The 14,934-nt window shown below is 39.7% G+C and overlaps 1 protein-coding gene across 3 annotated transcripts in view; it reads left to right on the top strand.

Moving 5' to 3' along the window:
- Positions 1–14,934, top strand: part of Sema3c (semaphorin 3C) — a 150,574-nt gene that overhangs the window by 101,197 nt on the left and 34,443 nt on the right. For all 3 annotated transcript variants that reach the window (XM_087902474.1, XM_087902475.1, XM_087902476.1), the window contains one exon: positions 9,093–9,315. In XM_087902474.1, coding sequence (XP_087758600.1) covers positions 9,093–9,315 — 223 coding nt within the window. The remainder of the gene's footprint in view (positions 1–9,092; positions 9,316–14,934) is intronic.

Here is a 14,934-nt window from a genome sequence, read left to right as displayed (position 1 = left end):
ATGATACACAGACAGGCATATATATAGGCAAAACACTCACACATAAAATGAAATTAATAAATCTAATTTTTAAAAATGGACTGGAATTAATAACTCAGCAGTTAATATCATTTGTTGCTCCTGCAGATGACCCAGGTTTGATTCTCAGCAGCCATACGAAGGGTCACAGCTATCCATTCTTCCAGTTCCAGGTGTTCCAGTGTTCTTTCCTGGCCTTACAGGGACTAAGAACACACATGACGCACATATACACAACCAGGCAAAACACTGACAGATCAAATAAAATAGCTTAATCTAATAAAATATCAAAATATCTCAAATAACCTATCATGTGCTTATAAGTTTTGGAAAAATATACAAAGTACAAAGGCAAGTTCAGAAACAGTAGGCAGTGAGGGAAAAAAGGTCAGGGTGTGTGGTTTGGTTTGGCTTTGTTTTTCACGGCAGGGTTTCTCTGTACAATCCTGACTGTTCTGGAACTCTGTAGACCAAGCTGACCATGAACTCACAGATCCACCTGCCTCAGTCTCACAACTGCTAGAATTAATGGCACGCACCTTCCCCAACTAGTATCTAGGCAGTTATTGATGAAATACATGTAAAGAACAGAACATACAATCAATCCACCACAATGCAGTCAATAGATACATAAGACTGACTAATCCCTAGCTGGACTGACAAAAATAAAAGGAAGACAATATAATTAAATTAGAGAGTACTCCAATGAACCTACCATACTTATTAGAGAAATTTCTTGTATTTCAAAAAAACTTGATAAATCTAGAAGAACTTGATAAATCATTAGTCACATATGATCTGAAAGAGTTAAATGACAAAAACACAAACAGCTTAAGTAAGCCGTAACACACAAGGAGACAGAAGCAGCAATAGGGAATAAAACAATACAAAACTAAACTCCCAAGAGAAGGACCAGATGGATATGTTCACTGTTCCATTCAACCAAACTTTTCAGGAAGAGCTGACAAGAGTATTGATCAAGCTGTTCATAAAAATAAAAAAGAAGGAACACTACCAAAATAATTTCACTAAAGTATTCTCTTGAAGCTAAACCAGATAAAAAAAAAACAATGGAACAAAACAAAACTGTGGGCTGCTCCCTCTGACAAACACAGATACAAATATTCTTTTTTTACTTTTCATTTTTATTTATTTTTCTCTCATATAATACAACCTGGCTACAGCATCCGCTCATTCTACTACTCCCAGCCCCTCCTCCCACCTTCCTTCTTCCTTCTCTGTTTCCCTTCAGAAATGAGCAGTCCAACCAAAGGATATGTACTGAACTCAGCATAACAAGGTACAATATAACTAGGCACCCACCTCCATATCAAGGTTGGAGGGGCCAACTCAGTGGGAAGAAAAGGGTCCCAAGAGCAGGCAAAAGAATCTCTTGCAGTTTATTCCTAAAATCACTGTGGTGAAAATGTTACAGTTAATCATGTCTAACAACTAACTTGGTTAGTCCCTTGAAAATGTGCCTCCCTAGTGCTCACAGCACAAAATAACGTGGGCAGACCACTGAGTAATTGCTTTTACAACCAAGGAAAACAGTCAACAGATATAATCATCCCAGGGCCCTTCAACTGACAGCAGATATGGAGCAAAGATGACTTAGGAGGAGTGAAGGGAGGGCAAGGCTGAGAAAATTGTAAGTGAGTAAAAGTCTCTCCTTGCTTTGTTCAAATTATTTCATGCATTCCCAGAAGACTAACTGCTAATTGATTCAAAGGTAAATTATACTTTCTAAATGAGTAGAAGTTGGGCTAATTAAACCTATACTTTAATACAGAACAGTAACAGGTAGTTGTGGTTTGCTGTACTTCCTCCAGTATTTGAGTAGATAGTACAAAAGCAACTGACTTGCAACCTCAAAAAAACTGACTCCCTCCCTCCTGTAGCCTATGGTTGCTTTTATTGAACTGAGGCCTCAGAATCTTATGAAGACTATTCTGAAACCAGATTGTTCATCTCCTGAGTATATTACTTGTTCCTTTTCTCAACCAAGGACACCCAAGCCGTTACTTGAAATTAGCCAGGGTCAGGATATTTGTGCAACTGAAATCAGGCTCATTCTACCTGTGGCTCTTCCCCCATGTGACATCTTAAAAGCCACTTTGACATGGACACAGGGATTTGAGTATCACATAGAAAACCACTCTGTCGAAAAGCAATAATTGTGTACACTGTGGTAAGAGACCAACCCTTTTCCACAAATAACCCAATGCTAAATTAGAAAATTCTGCTAACAGTCCCATTTTAAAAGCCCTTAAGAATAAGCATTTTCCGCTGTCCTAAAACAGTGTGGGATAAGCCAGGGATTAGTGACACACACATCTGGAACAGAATCCCTGCAAAATGGGAGTCATCAGTACTTAAGACATTTTTTCTATAATGTGGTTTCTTACATCTGGTATTGAGACCACAACAGCTCCTTTAAATCCAGAAATTGTCAGATGAGTGATCCTTGGGGAATCAACAGGGCAGGGTGGAGAAATGACCCTGGAACTCCTCCTAGAGAAGTATGCTTCCCCAAAGAACTGGTCGCTCCACCCTGAGCCCAGCAAAACAGCATGAAGTCAGCTTTCTTACTCAGTTGCCAGTGGCTGCCTCAGCCCCATGCTTCCTACTTCTGCAGCCAGAAGATATTCAGCCAAGTGAACTCCACAGTCCTCTTCCTCTGGGTCAAGAATGCTGTCTCTGTCTCAGAAGTCTTCCCAATGAGGGATCAACTGTGATTGTCATTCTTCGTTTCTCCACAGTAGTCTGGTTGCTGGGTCAACCTCATAAATATATAACCGTGTTTTTACATAAATGACACTGGCAGAAATCCTATACCCTCCTTGTCAGCTTCCCTGTAGGTGTTCCTTTAGCAGGGTACGTAGCTGTTCTAGCGAACAGCCCAACCAGCAAGCACACGTAAGTGCTGGGAGGGCTGCCAAGTGTGTCATAATGTGTCCCCCTAAGTACTCTCAGTTTGTGGAAGAAACAAGACACCACCGGTATGTCGCAAAGGGCAAGCGAGACTGCAGACTCTCTGTGGCTGAGCTAATGAATTACCTTATCCTGTCAGAGCGAGGGCGAGGCTTCTGTAGACTTCTTCATATTCTGCACACCCCGCTGAAGCAGAACCTAATAACACGATCCTTTTTAACTCCCATTTTGGAGTGTCTCAGAACCATATCCACCAGCATCCTAAGGTTCCCCAAAGAACACAGCCTCTGTTTCTCTTCCACACTGATACTAGCAGTCATATTTACTCTCTCCTACATTTGTTGCCTTTTTACCATTTTTGAGACTATAGTTTAATTGCATTTCTCCTTTCCCTTTACTCGCTTCAAGGCCCATATACCACTCCCTACTATCCTTCAAATTCACAGCCTATTATTTCACTAATAGTTGTTCATGCATATCTAGTCATAAATATTACCTTCTCAGTCCTTTAATGTTATTTGTATATTTATTCCAGTGAGGTATGTGTGTAAGTAGAGGTCAATTTGCAGCCTCTACCACGTATGAATTATGGATGGGACTCAAGTATTCGACTTTGTCAGCAAATACCTTTATCTGGGGAGCCCTCACCAGCCCGATAAATTCAAATTTAAATTTAAAATACTGACTCTTTCATGTGCATGGCATTTGGTCTTGAGTCATGCTCCGCCATTTAGATTTTATGTGTGTCTCCAATTATTACTTGATTGTCAGAAAATGATGTTTGTCTATTTTATTAGTCTGCTTGTATCTAGAAAGTCACAGTAATTTCTTATTCTAATGCTCACCACAGGACTCATCAAGTAGTATTTGGATAAAATAATTATTCAAAGGAGGGACACATTCGTATCAGTTTAGAACTGTAGTGGTTTTGAAAACTTTCCTCACAGATCTAAGGACAACATAAGAAGACTAGAGGTGTCAATGCGTACGAACACTTGGAGAGTTCAGGAGTTAGGCATGGACACAACTGCTCATCCCTCTTCTACAGAACGGTCATGGCTTTCAGCTTTCTGTTGGCACTTCAGTGAAGCTGTCTCAGAAAGTGGTATTTACCAGCACTTCCTAAGAGTGGGATAAAACAACTGCGAAAAACAAATACTTAAAGAGTTTAACTACAATGATTCAGTAATGACCTGTATACTAAATTAACCTACAGAATGCCAATGTTTCTGATGGTACTTAGTGATTATACCATCTTCTTTTTGTATTTCCCTCAGTTCCATCCTTCTTTTATCCCTCCAAGTTCTCACGTACCCCAGCACATTCATATTTATGGCATTTTCTGTAATTATTTTTTGCTTCTAAAATTATTATTACAATACAAACATATATGCATGACCTTCTGAATTCATTTAATGCTGCTCCGATATGCATAAGACTAGGGTTTGCCACATTGCATTTGCTAAGCTATTAAGGGCTTGGTCTCTAGATAAACTGATTCTCACTCTCTCAGGAGCTCTCTTTCTAGTGATGAGACCTTGTGGAGTTTCCAACATTCACATTGGCACGTGAACTGGTATTCACTAGGCAGGTCTTTTTTCTAAGATTTATTATGCTGCGATGTTCTGCCTGCACTAGATATTATTCCAGATGGTTGTGAGCCGCCATGTGGTTGTTAGGAGTTGAACTCAAGACCTATGGAAGAGCAGTCAGTGCTCTAATCCGTTGAGCCATCTCTCCCCTCCTAGGCAAGTCTTCTTTTATGTGGAGATCCCACAGGAACAATGTCATGAGTCACCTTTTGGGGGTGACTTCTCTCACAATCCTAGCCCAGGACAGGGGCACAAAGATTAGAGATGTGAGATAGGAGGAACAGAGATAAGGAAGAAACACAGAGACACAGGACAGTAACAGGAGGGCCACTCAGCAAGTACTGAATGCTGAATTACACGTTCTAGGTTCTGAGTTGGCCCGTGTTTAATTTTCCATACACTATTATACCCCAATACAAAATGAGGGAAGTGGGTGGGCAAAAGACTGCTTTAGCATGATACAAAGGACAACTCAAACAGTTACTTGTTCTAGTACCTGAGACATCAAGCTATTAATTCCTGAGCAGAGCATTTGATGTTTGGGGGCAGTGAACATACCCTAGCCCAAGGATCCTTCAGGCAACCACTCCCCAAGTCAAACCTCCTATTTCAAAAGAAGGAGCAGAAGTATGCTGGAATTCTCTGACCTTTGGTCATGGTGGAGCAGATCCAGTTCTATGGCCATCTTAAGTCCAAAACACCAAGTAGCCAGATCCTAGGTCAGGATATCTTGTTTTGTAGTCACACCTGTTATCAAAAACTTTGAAAGAGTAAAAATTAAGGTCAAACTCTCTGACCTTCAGATAAGGTGGAACAGGCTCACAGTTTTGGGTATTCACAGAGCAGCTACCTGGTCATGTCTACGTGACACTAGCTAGAGACAGGAGCTCTCATTCTCTTACCCTTTCAAACCTTTACCCCTTCTTATTTGGGTTTCTTTGATCCTTGGGTGTATGGATTATACTGTAGATGTGCTTACTGGGACTGGGCACCCCACTGTCACCTATCTGCATTTTAAACACTGGGAGTATGATTCTCTATAATAGTCTCCATCTGCCGCACAAAGCAGTTTTATTGATGAGGAGCAAAAGCAACCTATATCTGTAGGTATAAAGATACATATTTGTAATACAGCTAGAAATTCTATGGATGTAGGAAAATATCACCGTAGGAGCTCACCCTTAGGCTCAAGGGCCCCTCCAGGCCTTATATCCAATTACATAGGCAAAATTGGACACATATCTTTTTGCCTAAACAGGATAAAAGAAATTTGAACTGCTGAAATTTCTAAACTGAAATGTGGTTTATGTTACCCCAAGGTCCCAATATGCATGCCTTCCTGTTCCAGATGACCATGAAAGAGCCGTCGCACACTATAAGTCCTTGCCTGGTTTACAATGAGGAAACTCAACGGTGCATATTGAGATGGGGGGAAGTCACCTTTTTATCTTATCACCATTTTTACAACTCATTCTGTCTTGACTGCTAATCCTGTATCATGAATCAGCAGCATGATTCCTAATTAGAATAGTGCTTTTCTAAATTGGAAAATGATATCACATGAGGAGACTCTTATTTTTAAGGTAGGAGAACATTTTGCATAGATAATAAAAGCTTGAGAAAAGAAATTATTGAGGGTAAAAATATGCAGACCCCTAAACTGGGGCTGCCAAGAAGGCTTAGCAGATAAAGAAACTTGCTATGCAAGCTTTATGACCTGAATTCGATTCCTGGAACCTATGTAAAAGTGGAAAAAAGAGAATTGACTCCACAAAGCTGTGTTTAAATACACACACACGTACACACACACACACACACACACACGTACACACACACACACATGTACACACACACGTACACACACACACATTTGTGTGTGTGTGTGTACATATCACCAATAACAACAAAAATAATAATTGTAATAATAATAAAAATGAAAATTTTAAAAGCTACTAGTTTGGGTTACCTATTTAACCAGCATAATTTTGAGCTACTTTAAGAAAACTTTCATTGACATTTTCTTAAGTTTAAGGAAAAGTTCTAAATAAGACTCAGATAATGTAATAGGCTGTCACATATATGTATACAACAATGTTTAATTTTTAAAAAGCCATTCAAAAGAAAGGAAGAAGAGATAAATGGGAGAGTTTGGAAGGAGGAAAGAATCAGTGAATTATGTAACTATATTAATGTAAAAAAATGATTTTTATAGGTAATCACATATCAAAGTACTAAACAGGCTGGAAATTCTGCAGCATGCCTAGTAATGTAAGCTAACTGTGCACTTTTTTAGTACCAACAAAAAATGCTTACAAACACTTGAGGGGATGGAGCAACATAGCAAGCCACAATTAGTGGTGTCTTCAGAGTCTGGAACTGATGAAATCGCCCTCACATTGTTCTTTCCATATTTCATTCAGTGAGCAGCAGGCTGCCCTTTTTCCACTTTGTGTGAAAGACGAAAGGGCTGGAAACACCCATAACCCATACTTTGAAGAAGTATGGAACACAACTGTCAGCTTTGAACAACCTCAAATTCAATTCTGTGTCCCCGTTTGGTCTTCGTTTTGGGAAATCTATAAACAGGAATATTTAACTACAATGTTTTTTCTTATAACGAAAAATGTTCCGAGGTCATGGGAATATCCAACGACAGGCTGTCTTTATTATTTATTTCTTTAGCTGTTGTTTTTTTCTAAAAAGAGAATGTGTGTGTTTGTGTGTGTGTGCGTGTGTGTGTGTTTGTGTGTGTATGTGTGTGTGTGTGTCCTATAAAAAGTTCTTGGCTAAATTGTTCTTGGCCTAAAGCGTACATTCATGATGATGATGGGTTTGCATGTGGATTCTGCCGAGAGGTTTGAGCAAATGTTTGCCTGTCTGTGCTGACACAAACGCACTGATGTCATTGGCTAGATATAGCAAGGATTCAGCACAGAAGATGACACATCTTGCTTGGTTTCCAATGGTGTTTGTCATTCTTAACAAAGTCAGCAGTAAAGATTTGACAGATTTCACACAAAGCTCCCCATTTCTGTCCTCTGGTAAAGTCTGATAGTGTTCACGTTCTGTTCCTGCCAGGAGTGAAGAGTTGGTTCGCTGTCAGCCTTGAGAAAAGCCGAGCTCTCTAGGAGGCCACGGTCCTGATAGCATGCCATAATTTCCAAGATGCTAAGCACAGCAATTTTGCTTAGTTTGCTTTATGCAGTAAGCACTTCAAGACTAAATAAAACTAAAACTGGGGTATTGTATTTGAAGTAAAATGTGAAATCCATTTTTGTTTCTGAAAGAAATGTTATGGAGTGTTTAATAGATTTAGACACACACTGTTTGTGCTGACATATTGCATCTACCAATTTGGTTCACAGGACTTAGCACACACGTTCTACCAGTGAGTGAGTGTGAGCTCCAACCTTCAGCAGTTCCATTATACCTGAGCTTTGATCCTGGGTGTCAGGGTAACCATCCTCCTCTGAAGTTCTGTCAGTCTGCTTCCACTGTGGAAGCCTTCTAGCTGCCTATTTTCCCAAAGTAATTGCCTCTTTCTATCTGCGGCTCTATTCATTCCTCTTCTGGACAGAAGGGCACCTTCTTTTCATCTGGTCCTCATACCAAAGTTTCAAGCCAGATCATCTAATGAAGAATATAATCACTCCCTCAGCTACATTCCCCAGACATCAACTGTTGTCAGTTTCATTATATGACAGAATGATAGGCAAAACTCGCAGATCCAATTCCTACTAATACAGTTTATGATCTAGGCAACAAGCATGCAGTAGATAGGAAAGCAATCAATATGGAAAGAACCATTCAGTAAAGGGAACTGAGAACTGAGTAAGGAAACGGGAAGCCAGATGGGCAACTGAATGTGCCAAGACTTAAAGACCATTGTTCCTGACACCCAGGGTAACACTAGCCCCAGTGACACGCTTTACTCCCTGCAGATAGGAGAGCTGGCAGGACATCCTAAGCTGTTGGTGCTTTGCTTTCTGTAGCTATTGTTCTTGATGGAACTCTCTCCCAGTGGGAGGTATCAGAGCTCATCCCCACAGTGAGCAGAGCTCCAACTTCAAGATTTGTCTAGGGAAGGGAGATCATACAGAAGGAGACTCTCACATTAGAATTTGAATTGAACATGATAATGGCCACCTAATTTGTTTTAGCATTAGAATGCGTCCATGGGTGTTTTTGCCAGCAATATACGTCCTGTTTCAAAATCGGAAATAGAGGGTTGATGGATGAAAAGAGGGAAACGTTAGAACATATTCAAACATGTGTCAGCCCCTCTGTGGAGACACTCTAGAATAAGGAGCCATTCTACCTAATTATCTAATGCCACTCAGCTAGCTAAGGAAACACCTCGTAGCTTTCTACAGATAGAGATCTCTCTGTCGAAGACCAGACTACTCATTTTCTTCTCTCTGGAACTCCAACGTACTTAAAGCAAGTTGACTTTAACTGTTTTGAAAATGATTATTATTAAGACAAAGGGACCATTTTCTTAACGTATTTTCTTTTATTAATCTTTTTTTTTTTTTTTTTTTTTTGCAGTGCCCAGGCGGGGCATTTACACCCAACATGAGAACCACCAAGGACTTCCCAGATGATGTGGTCACCTTTATTCGCAACCACCCTCTGATGTACAATTCCATCTACCCCATCCACAGACGGCCTCTGATTGTCCGCACAGGCACTGATTATAAGTACACGAAGATCGCCGTGGACCGCGTGAATGCTGCTGACGGGCGGTACCACGTCCTCTTCCTGGGGACAGGTAGGTGGTCGAAGTCGTGCTATGCTATCAAGGAATGTCCAGCAATTTAGGGAGAAAGGGAAGACCAAATCATCGAGCCTAAAAGGTCATCAGTGTTGCCTTTTGCTTAGCCTTTAGTTTAATCTCTCCCGTCTCATTTTCCACAGCTGTAAATGGAGTTAACGAAATAAATCACCAATGTGGTTGTGATAAACAACTGAAGTTCATGTCATCAAAGTAGTTCCTGATCTATATTAAAGGGAAAAATAAAAATAATCAGCCAAATTAAGGGCTGGGTGGAAGTTTTATATATGAACGATGTTCTGAAGTGAAACAGAATCTGTGACTCACTAATTAATATTTGGAGTCATTTTCCAGAGTGGTGGTGATGGATAAGACATTCTTTGTAAATTTGAAAGTAGACTTATATATAGGTAGATATTTGGAAAATGTTATAGTGGCTATGTTAATAGAGCCAGCAATTCCTAAATTTCCTATTTCTTTTACCAGAAATTCAATAAAAATAGTCTTATTTGCAAAGACTTGCCTTATAAGTGTTTTAGGGCATTGGCTCTCACAGTGTGGTCCTCAGACCAGCAAGGTCAATATCACCCTGACCTTGTTAGAAACACGTTTGGAGGTGCTCCTCCCAGAAAGCCAGCTAAAAGACCCAGCCATCTGCGCTTTAGCAAGCGGTTCTGGTGATTCCAAAGCACACTGTTGCAAATTACTGGAAGGGAGCAAGGAGCCTTGGCCTGCTGAGCAGACAGGATTATAAATTCCATTCCTGCTTGGTTCCTCCATATTGCCCAAGCGGCAGACATCCACACACTTACTGCCTTGTAGGCGGTGACACAGATCTCATCAGCTCTCCTCCTAGATGTAGGAACAACTCCAAGAAGTATGCAGCGTGTCTTCTAATTAAGGAAACAGATATAAAGCAGGCCTGTGAAAGCCATTGTAAAAAATGTGACGGTTGTGGAGTCTGTCCTCTGAATGGAAGGTGCTGCACTCAGATTTCAACCAGCTACAAAATGTGGTTACTCTTTCTTGGCTTAGCAAAGCTTCCAGCCTGCTCTTCTCATGGAGTTTTTATTTTATCCCTCCGGGTAACTCCAACCCCAGGTCCGCAGCTTTCGTTCACACGTAATCTTTGTTTGAAATCCTGAGACAGGGAATCTTCTAAAATGTATTCTTTGGCATGCCTGGCGGAATCTGAGTTCTTGCTGCTCCCCTCTTCGCTTGCCTGACTTGTGAGGCACAAAACCCTTCCTTCCTGACCTAATCATTCCTTATCATGGCTCTACTACCCTGCCCTCTCCAGGACCTTTCCTGCCAATTATAATCTCAATCCCTAGAGTCTTTCATTTCATCCTATACCAACGTTGACTTAGAAAGCTTCTCCCTACACACAGAGCATGAGTGGGTATTCACCCTACTGCCAATTCTGTATCACCAGGGCTTTCAATGTTATCATCCTATATCCATTAAAATACCTCCCAGCTCTTGTATCATATGGCATTTCAGAACCTCTCTTTGTCTGTTGGGTCAGCCATGCAGCATACAGCTCTTGTCCTCATTCTTTTTGTACATTGGTGTATCTGCATTTTTTTCTATGTCCTCCTATTCTTTTGATCACCCTGTTTATTTGCTTTGCTTTAAATTGTTTCACGTGCAAACACATTTTAAAAATGTGTCATTAAAAGTCCTTGGCAATTCAGTAGTTAAATTAGCATTTCAAACACTGTTGTGCAAACTCCATTTATACTCTTCCAAGACTTTCTAACTGAAGCTTACTACACTTCCCCATATTGTATTCACCATGGTATATTCTTCTCACCCTTTGATCTCTTTGAAGTCTATAATTTCTCTATAGGCATATCACAGCGTTTTGCTAGTCCAATAAATATTTGTCAGGCTGAACTTGAAAGCGTGACTATGTCCCCTGTTACCCAGGCAATAAAATGAATTCATGCAAGCCCAACAGACAATCTTCATTTGCATATACATATGTTTTCATAGATGACTCCTAATTTACTACAAAGAGCTGTATTTAGACCAACAGACTTCAAGGTAGAGTTTCGTTGAAAAGAATACTATCCTGTATTTCTTGATAGAAAGTGGCAGATTAGAGCCCCAATTCTCTCAGTGTCTCCTTAATGTCTCCTTAGATAGATGATTATTTTCTGTTTGCTTCCTTTGAAGCCTGTTTAGAAGACGGATCTTGATATCGCCGCAGACTTACTTTCTTTTGAAAATCTTTATAACGTGTGTAGATTTCACGGGTGGAATTTTCAAGTCTTTTAGAAAGGTTCAGCAATTTCTACTTAACTAGAAGACAGCGAGAAGCATAGTGTTGCAAAGATGCTTTGGGTTTTCTTCCCACATAAGCTCTGGCACCCTGACAGTGATTTTATGTGTGTAGTTAAACACATGTGTCTTTTTACAAGCTGTCTTTGGGCATGGGCTTTTAATTGTAGTGGAGGTTTCACTAATGATCGCTTGCGAAATCTCTTGAGTGTCTTGAGGATTCTGTCCAAGCAGGAGAGTGCACGTTGTGGCAAGGCCTCTCCACAACATCTTTCTGGAAAGACCATCACCAACTTAACCACTGATCCATGCCCATACTGTCTCACCAGACTGCACTATCCTTATTGAACAAATGTTTCAACATTCATGAAACTGAGATGAGTAGTACAATGATATAAAGTAAAATTTCTTTGAAAAAGATTATATATATATATATATATATATATATATATATATATATATATATATATCAGAAAAACATTTGACTTTTTGGGAGAATTATACATCATTGTCTTATACACAACTAATTCAGTTTGTAAGTGGGAAGATATCAATTTTTTTAGATTATTTTTCCTAATTTGTAAGTGCAGGTGAGTATTTCCATTTTCATGGATGAATCTTGGCACAACCACTTATGGAGACAATAAAGAAAGCTGTTTTCATGGCTTCCCTTCTTCTCTGCTATCTTCAGACCTTCAAGGGACTTCAATGAAAGCACCAGTTGCCAAGAATGTTTCTGTAGAGAAAACTGATGTGACAGAATTCAATAGAATATTATGTAATTGTTGACGTGTAACCAGTGTGAGCATTGCGAATTAAAGTAAAGCTCACAGAACCTCTTATTGGCTATGTGGGTTCAAAGCCTGATACCTATTATAACAGTTCATTATCATTACAGAATTTATTGAGTCTTAGATGCTGATGCTCTAACCTTCCAACTTTATCACCAGACAACCAAGTAAATTATCAGACCAAAGAGGAGGCTCAATAGTTAAAGGCTAAAACTTACAGCTCGAATTACAAAATCAAAGATTGAGTTTCCTTTATGTGCAATGAAGTCCCAAGCAAAAAAAGTAAGTGAAAGGCAGAGATAAGAAAAGGCATGAGGTTATGAGGAGAGAATAAAGAAGGTTGGACAAGGAGAAGACAGACAGAGCTTCTACCAGCAAAGCCTACATAGATTCCTTGGTCTTTTTTTACAGAAAAAGATTACTCTGCTTATTTGAGTTGATAAATATAGAATTTTCATTAAATTAAGGAAACTATTTTATTGTCCATAGAGGCTGTATAGGTATTCATATTTCCACAAATAAAAGTTCTTTTAAATATTATATGCTATTTTGTTAAAATTTAAGCTGGGTCTACTTAATTATTTTCATATAATTACTGCTATGACCCCTTTAAAATCTCATTTTGTATGTGTGTATAAAATCAACTCTTCGTTTTAATTATTAATATTCATTTTTTTCTTATTCTTTGAGAAGGTTTTAACATGGAGGCGAAAGCTATTGTGGCATTAGCGTTTCTCTTTGAAGTTGAAACTTATATCCAGGCCACAGGCCCAGAGCAGACTCTACTACACAGTCAGGAGATTTTACCCTGTTTTCCCTTTGCTTCTGGAGCTATAAAAATATTTTAGTGTCTGGGTAAGGTTCAGACACATTCTGTCAAGTTCCCACTTTTAGCACTACGCATGAATCAGCATGATGTGATTTTTGGTGAAAGGGTAAGTGTTCTTGTGAATGGGTGTTAAAGATTTAGGATGATTTACCAGCGTTGTGGTTTTTGAAGGCAGGATCGTTGTGAGTGGTCCCCCCAACCACAACTCTAATACGGAATATACCATTTCATGCTTCTTATTAGCATCCATTGAACTGGATGAGTACTGAGTCGGAATATTGACTCCAGGAAGTTTTCCCAGCCTCCAGAATTTTGAAGTATGTGCCCACATGTGTGAGCAGAGCCTGAGAATGCCTGTCTGGCTACACAGGAGAATAACTGCTTTCTTCATAACGAGAGGTGTTGGCAGCTGCTGCTCTTGAAATGGCACCCTGAATGAGCTGCTCTGCCAGGAACTCTGCGTTTTTAAAGAACTCTCTAAAATACTCATATAAAATTTGATAGCTGCAGAAATATGTTTGATTTGGGGAAAGACTACCCTCATTTGAGAACTACGCGTGAAAATCCCCTAAGAATGATGTATACATTTCTCTCCCACTTAGTAATGGCGGACAAATCTCTCTAAATCACTGGGGTTTTATGGCAATGTAGGTCACTTCCTGCCAGGCCAGAATCTGAGAAATTCGGATAGTTTATCATCAGTTCCTCGGGGCTTTACACAGCAACCAATGCTGATGGGACACAGTGAAACCATGGCTGAACTGAAGGGAGAAAAATGACAATTCATGTTGTCATGGCTGCTTTACCATGTAAAGGGCAGCAAAGAAGGAAGTGCTGGAAAGAAATAAGGAAGGGAGAGGATAGTCTCAGTGACCCTCTGTTCAAGGACGCATGCTCCCACATGAACCTGCCTAGTAAGACGAGGAGCTGATTCACTGGACCTAGCTCTTGCTATGCAAACCCAACAACGTGAGTGTAACTCTGCAGAACCCACTTAAAAGTCAGGGGCAGTAGCTTATATATTTATCATCCCAGCACATCCATGGGGAGGTGAGTCATACACATGCAGGCCGACATACATACACACACACACACACACACTCACACACACAAAGTATTTAAACAATATAAAATAAATTATGCCTTGGAATTTACTAAAGTCAAAATATAATTTTAATCCCTGAAAATAAATATTTCAAATAGCAGAATATCTACTTATAAGCCATTCTTTGGAAATGGGTTCTTTGAAAGACAGGAGTCTCATATAATTATCATTTGGACTTCTTAAAATATCGTTGCTTATCATTGTATTTCAGTAAGTAGATTAATACTAACATTTCTGAAATATTTTCTTATTAGAATGATGTTTGCTTTTGCTGGGCACATGAACAATTTCATCTAACCTTCATAAATATTCTCTGAGTAATTCCATGAGTAATTATAAGAATGCAGGCTTCCTGAATGGGCCATCTTCTTTAAGTAGGTAAGGCTTCCAGAGTTGGGACTGGGGCACCAACCCAGTCACAGAACCTTAGGGTAGTGGTGGCACAGAACGTGTGAGGGTCTGGGGGTAGACAATCAATGATTGACCCATACCATGAGAGGGAGCCTGCCCCTGACACTGCCTGAAAGACCAAGAACCAAAGACTGGATATTTAGGGTAAAACATGACTGGCAAAAAAAAACAAAACAAAAATAGAAAGTCAATGA

Source organism: Myodes glareolus, chromosome 27 (genome assembly GCF_982192425.1).
Source record: "Myodes glareolus chromosome 27, mMyoGla1.1, whole genome shotgun sequence".
NCBI classification, from domain to species: Eukaryota; Metazoa; Chordata; class Mammalia; order Rodentia; family Cricetidae; genus Myodes; species Myodes glareolus.
Note: the sequence above shows the minus strand (reverse complement) of the source record. Positions and strands in the feature narration are given on the sequence as shown.